Source organism: Platichthys flesus, chromosome 16, assembly GCF_949316205.1.
Source record: "Platichthys flesus chromosome 16, fPlaFle2.1, whole genome shotgun sequence".
Classification (NCBI taxonomy): Eukaryota; Metazoa; Chordata; class Actinopteri; order Pleuronectiformes; family Pleuronectidae; genus Platichthys; species Platichthys flesus.
The window spans coordinates 7,444,360-7,451,363 of record NC_084960.1 but is presented as its reverse complement, the minus strand read 5'-3'; the positions used below and the strand labels follow the sequence as shown (position 1 = coordinate 7,451,363).

At 40.5% G+C, this 7,004-nt stretch overlaps 1 protein-coding gene across 1 annotated transcript; it reads right to left on the bottom strand.

Moving 5' to 3' along the window:
* Nucleotides 1–2,297: 2,297 nt before the first annotated feature.
* On the bottom strand, nt 2,298–4,773 carry aqp8b (aquaporin 8b). Its single transcript, XM_062408392.1, has 5 exons — nt 4,420–4,773; nt 3,856–3,982; nt 3,551–3,765; nt 2,593–2,727; nt 2,298–2,465 (listed from the first exon to the last, which is right to left on the bottom strand). Exons 1-5 carry the CDS (start codon nt 4,677–4,679, stop codon nt 2,423–2,425), a joined length of 780 nt encoding a protein of 259 aa, XP_062264376.1. The 5' UTR covers nt 4,680–4,773; the 3' UTR covers nt 2,298–2,422.
* Between the last annotated feature and the right edge of the window lie 2,231 nt (nt 4,774–7,004).

Sequence of the window (7,004 nt, the reverse complement as noted above, 5' to 3'; positions counted from 1 at the left end):
CACCCTGCCTCGTTTATTCAAAGGATGATTAACAATACTGTCCAACTCTGGTAAAAAATATATTTTCCTTAATTTCAAGACTAGTGGTTCAGATTTCATGGTACAATCATTTTTTTTACATTTTCATTTGATCAGAGGCCACATTACATCGTTGAGGTATTGAGATGAGCCACAGACACTTGTGGTAGAAGTTTATATTTGATTCATCATCAAATTCTAAAGCTTTAAAACTGTAAAGCTTCCTTAAAAAAGTTTTGTTGTGTTTCCTAAGTCAAGATCCCAACGAAAAGTTGACTTTCTTGATTGCATCAAACATATTTTACTCAGAAGTTGTTTTGAACAAACACCACAATGATGAACGTTTAAACATCCAGGTGGTTTTTGACGAGTAGAAATCTAATTTTATTATCCGTTACTATTTATAGTATTACGAACAGTTTCCAGGTTTAAATTTCAACCAAATTCATTAGCTTTTTTTGATCTTAACAGAGTCTGCAAGTTCATTTAATCAGTGGAGCGTTTAGAAGTGAGCCGAGCATAAAAATCTAAATTTCATGAGATCCTCAGACTCTTGCACACAGGCCCCCTTAAGACTCGGTGCTCTTTCAGATAGGTGGCCTGGTAAAGACTTGGATTAACTCCGGCCCCCGTTTCCCATCAATGCGTAATCTCTGGTCTCTTACAGAGAATGGGATTTAGAGCGTAAGAGCCCGACAAACATATTTTTTCCCTTTTCCATCCCATCCTCTCCCTTGTAATCAGATTCATATGATAATAGGATAGCCCTACCATATATAGAAACACAAAATCTCCTCAGATGGCCAAAGCTGTGGGCAGACTGAATCAGACTTTTCTTTTGAGCTGTGTGGCCCCTGCATCAAGACGGCCCAAGAAGGTGAATGGACAGATGTGAGGCCCCAAGCCTGGGGATCCTCCCCCTCTGCCCCTCCCACAAGCAGGGAACAATTAATTGACTTTTAAAGAAACCGCTCTCCGAGCCTATTCCACACTTCTCCTTGGCTGAGCAGGGCTCACAAATTGGTGTGTTGAACTTTTTATGAGGACTAAATAGCTGCCAATGAAAGTGTAAATGACTGTGTGGTGAATGGGGCCCACACAATGGCCCCGCAGTTGCAAGGCCTCCGGCAGACATAATGACCATTGTCACGGCTGCTGTCATCTAGAAACCATCAGGGCTCATGAATCCGAGGAGCCAGAGGAGAGGGAGCTCTCACTCAACCCTCGTTTTCTCTTCTTGTTTATTTCTGTTAAATATTCTTTTATTTCTCAGTAGCTCATCTCTTCGTTTGCATGTCGCCGGTGTTGGTCTCAGCTACAGCTTGATAAGCTTCATGAAGTTTTGGAGGAATGAATGCCTTTGTTCGAAACAAGTTTAGAAACATTATACTTGCTGCCCTAAGTGGTGAAGATCAATTCTAATATAAAACCATTTTCCGGGTATACATCTATAATTAAATGCTGCAAAATGTGAATGTTGCCCGAAATCCAAATCTTCCACAAACTTTTTTAGTCTTTCAGAAGCTCAGTTTGAAGTCTCCTCCCTCAGTATTGTTCCATGGGGGCCACCATGTCAAATTTCTAAGCAAAATATAGCCTCTCTGCAGGCTTTTCAGAACGCACAATCCTCATCTCTGGGAATTCCAGCAGGCTCTCATGGGGAACGAGCCCAGGAGGGCGCAGAGTGGAGCTGCTGTATGGTGCATCGGCAGGAGTCCACCCAGACTGGGGGGTAATTGGTTTATCCCACCGCCTGGCCTGCTTTCCCATGTGGGCCACTGCTGCGGGGAGGCAGAGGGGTACAATATGGAAACAGCATGATACCCTCATGTGCCGAACTAGCATTCACTGCTGCGGCTTTAGAGAGCGAGGACAGGGGACCCGGAACACAAAGCTGGAGCAGAGATGTCTCTTGAGAGAAGCCATTTGGTCTCCTTTTAACAGTGAACCGCATTTGTGGCTGAAAATGGGAAGTAATTGAATTTTGGCTCAAGATATTCTTCTAAATTCAAAAGGAAATTAAATAGAGAATTTCCTTCTCCACATATAATCGTGCACCAAACTTAGCCTTCTGCTGTTTTCTGTTCCTTGCCACATTTTGAGGGAGAGACAAGTTTACTCATCCTACTAATCATCAACAGCTCTGTTTAAGTTGACTTATAGTGCGGCTGAACCAGTTTAATATTAAATGAACCTCTGAACTCAGTATAATATTAGATTCTGCAAAAGCACGCACTCTTTGTTTTATACTCATCACAGTGAAGTTGTCAGAAAACACCTTTTTCACAATGTTATAAAAGGTTTATTGTGTAACAACAATTGACAAAGAAAGAACATATAAAATAAGTTTTGTTGTATCTGTCGAGCACCTCATGATGTAACTGAAGTTGAGGTTCACACAATCTCATTTCCAAATGAGTCGGATCTTCCGGTCTCCAAGAAGGAGGCTGCAAAAAAACAGGAAAATGTTACATAGTTTTAAATTTTACTTTCATTTGTTAAAATGAATAATGTAACGGCAACATCAGGGTCAGTATGTCACTGTGAAAGTATAAAATGTAGTGTCACACCTACCGGACCAGTACAGCTGCTATTAGACCTCCTCCGATGGGTCCCAACCAGTAGACCCAGTGAAAGGTCCAGTAGTTGTTCACTACGGCTGGACCAAAGGCTCTGGCCGAGTTCATACACGTCCCAGATATATCTCCACTGATAAATACATGAGATAATCAGATGGGTTTCTCACTATGTGTCTGGAACATGTAGTATTCATGTGAATTTTTGATTATGATCCCTCATTGTATGTTTACCTTCTTGTTGGTGAGCAAAATTACACAAAAACAACCAAACAGATTTCCACACAACTTGATGTGACGGTAAAGCTCAAGAAAGAACTCATTAAATGTTGGTGTGGATCCTGGTCAGGGGGAGGAGCCAAGAATTATTTTAACCATTTCACCATTTTCCCAGGGACTGATTTATGAATCATGATGACAAAATCAGGCCCATAAAGGGAACAGATATTAACGAATGTGTGAAATTTGGTGCAGTTTGATTGAACTTAAAGGTTCAGTGTGTAAGATTTAGGTGAAAGGGAACTTTGGGCAGAAGTTATATTTTCACTAGCGTGGTTCATCTAATTTGTACAAATTTATGTTTTCTTTACCCACGAAGACAAACTAAACACCTTTAGTGTTTTTATGACAACTGACGGCTCCCTATGGTTCTCTTTCATATTTGGAAGGGGAGGGTGAGGCAAGGTGTATTAAGATGCAATACACAACTTCACCACTGGATGTCACTAAGTTCCACACACTGAACCTGGAAGGGGACTGTTGGGCCTTGTTGGAGGTATGTGCTGAGCTGAGTGTCATGCAACTTCAGTTTGTGTCTATTTATATATCACCGATGCAACAAAAACACGAGACATAAAGTTATGAAACTTCGAATATAATGGGAAATTAAAGAATCTGTAAATTCCCATTAATGCATCATGCAAAATGTAACTGTGTGAATAACAAATGTTCCTCACCCAGCCAAGATGTTGAAGATGACAGTGCAGCCGACCAGGAAGGGCACCATGGGGCTCCTGGTCTTGGAGTTCACCGCCCCCAGCAGCAGCACCACGGTGATCAGGCAGGTCATGGCGACCTCCGCAAACACAGCTCTTCCTACCTGACAGTCTGACTGCAGCAGATCGAACGCAGCCCCGTGGGCCTTGTCGTACTTCTCTCTGTTGGTCATTCCCTGTTGGAGTCAGTCAGCCGGGGAATCAGATGAGAAGAGATTTCACTTCATGAACATATTAGTGAGTCTATGAGGAAACACAGTCCTTACCTTTGCCATAGCAGCTCCAAGCACACCGCCAACCAGCTGAGATGCAATGTATGGGGCCACCATGTTCATCTCCATGCCTCCACACAGGTAGATGGCCAGGGTGAATGTAGGGTTGAAATGGGAACCACTGGTGAAGCAGATTCAGAGAAAACATTGACTTAAAACTATGAACTTTTAAAGTGATGCCAAGTCAATGGTTTTGAGGTAGATTATTCATATGGGATGAAATAGTTCAACAGAGACTGGATCCATAAGGATGTGGGTTGATTTATTCAGGCGTGCCTTTTTAAAATACTAAATAATCCATCCATCCAATATATAGACCACTTATCTTACAAATACAAATATGTTCATCAAAGCCTCGACAGTAGGAATATTTTTCTATTCCCAAAAGTGTCTGTGTGTGTTCTCGTCTTTAATCATTTTGCTATATTTATATATGAAAATATAAGTAATTGATTATTAACACCTAGAGTCCAACGATAACTAAGACAAGGTAAATATTCAATCAAATGCACAATAATTATGAATATCTGTTTTTGAAAGTATAGTGATGATCCTCACCTGATTTCCGCCATGCAAGTCACCAGGACGGCCACAGCCAAACCATGCACCAGAGCCGGCTGCAGCCTCCCTGTGGTCTCCTGATTCTCAATGACAGACACACAGCCGATGAACACGAAGAACATAGTCCCCACCAGCTCGCCCACGCAGGGCTGCAATAACCTCTCAAATTTGTTGGGCATTCTGACCGGAGCCGGTTTGGACTCCGAAGTCATGAGAGACGTCTCAACTTCACACATCTCCACCTTCTGCTCAGCCATGAGTCTTCAGTGAGGTTGTGGTGCTGAGAGCTGACGGTGTAAAAACGATTCTGCTGACCTCACCTGTGACAGTCTGAGTCTGTTCCTCCTTTGACCTCACAGACACATTCTAACTCTCTCTCTCTCTCTCTCTCTCTCTCTCTCTCTCTCTCTCTCTCTCTCTCTCTCTCTCTCTCTCTCTCTCTCTCATCATAGCTCAACACTGCACTGGCTCAGGTAAACACTTCATGCATTTGCTGCCAAGCTAGTAAATGAGTTTAAAAATAAGCCAATTTCTGTCAGTGATTGAAACCCAGTATATCACACTGGCGTCTTTGACTTTTTCATAGTTTTCAATGGAAGGGTCAAAGGAAGATAAAGTAGGGCATTGATTTTCGATGGCTAGATGCAGAAGTTAGGAATTAAAGTCATATATCTTGGGTAGTCTGATAATCCTCAGATAATAAAACCTTATGGTGTTTTAGCTGTTAAGAAAATATTAGCCTGGCTCTGGATAAGGATGCGAGCCTGAAATACTGAGTGTTTACCCAAGAGCAAAGTCTGGACCTGGTTTCTAATTAAGATGAAAGATAACTTGAGTTGAATTGCATACTTTCATGATCCGGCAGATTTAACTTACTAATGAATGATCACCGACAAGATGATTATAGATTATTAAAAAAAACAAGCAGAGAAGGATATGAACCAGAGTTTGCTTTTAAACCAGGCTCTTGCCATTCCAGCACACGTCGCCCCCCCTGAGCGGATATATGTTATTTATTATATGTTTTTATGTTTTGTTATTTATGTAATATTTAGATCTTTACTACACAAAACCAATCTTCAGTCTTTTGATTATTGGCTGTTTTTATTGGATTGTTTGATTTGCCTTGTGGGGCAGAAAAGGAATTTCACACAAATTATCTTGATACCTTTCCATTGTTTAAAATGGTGAGACCCGCTTGTGTGTATAATGTTGAGTAATAGCAAATTAATCTGCTACTTGAACAATCAGAGCTTTTGATTACTTCTTCGACAAGGCCTACTGGGACCCATTGGAGTTGCTGAGTCTATATGCATACTGAGGCATTAGTGAAATCTAGGCCAGGTCGTGTGTTTCCACTTGACTGCACAGCTGCTTGCAAATCACAGATGTGAAACCGTGTCACTGGTTGTTCTTTAACATCTTCCAACCAGAGTTAAAGTATCTCAAGGGAAGGTTCAAAAGTTCCCCTGTTCTATGTACGCTGGTATGAACACAAACACACACACATGCGCGCACACACATACACAACGCTCCATCTTTGGAGATCACAGTCCCCACCAGTCTCATGACAAACAGGGCTCACAGGTCCAAACACATAAAAGCTACTCAGTCAGAAAAAACATTGAAATGTATACATGATGTAATATTGAGATACTCCATAGGGCTGGAGAGCGACCTTTGTCTGAGATGCTTGGTGGAATATCTGTAGACATTATGAGCTCGAATCATAAACACTACGACAAAGTCCACTGAAGAAAAACTGTTAACCAGACACAAGAGAAAAATACAAAAAAATCCCATTTACTTCTACTTTGGTGACAGGAATCTAAGAGATGGTTATTCTAATCTATTTTATTTGAATGTAGTGATAGATAGATAGATAGATAGATAGATAGATAGATAGATAGATAGATAGATAGATAGATAGATAGATAGATAGATAGATAGATAGATAGATAGATAGATAGATAGATAGATAGATAGATAGATAGATAGATAGATATAGATAGATAGATAGATAGATAGATAGATAGATAGATAGATAGATAGATAGATAGATAGATAGATAGATAGATAGATAGATAGATAGCTATTAACACAAAATAATAATATATTATATCATTGTGGTTTGTGAATATGGGCTATACAATATGGGCTATACAATTCAAAATTGATTGATTGATTTATTGATTAAATTATATTATGTTATATGTCATGCCAGCGAAGTAGCCACCAGGTGGCAGCAGATAATGTGGAACGAAAGTGTGTCTGCTCAGGGTCAAACTGGTCTCCAATCAGTTTGAGTTTCATTACCTGAGACCGTCAGAGCAGTGGTGAGAGTTCAAAGCAGTTTGAGAGCAGTTTTCTAGAAAGCAGCTGATGGTGAAGTTTCGTTTATTGGCTCTGATGTGCATCAAACACTTTTATTAGTTCGTTTACTAGTTTGGAAAGTTTACTGAAAAGTACGTTCGGGATTTTTCACGTTTACATATAATTACATCCTTCATTTATTTGACATCTTAAACGAGTTATTCTCACTGTAAAACACTAATCAGACTTTGCTGTGAACGAGACGGACC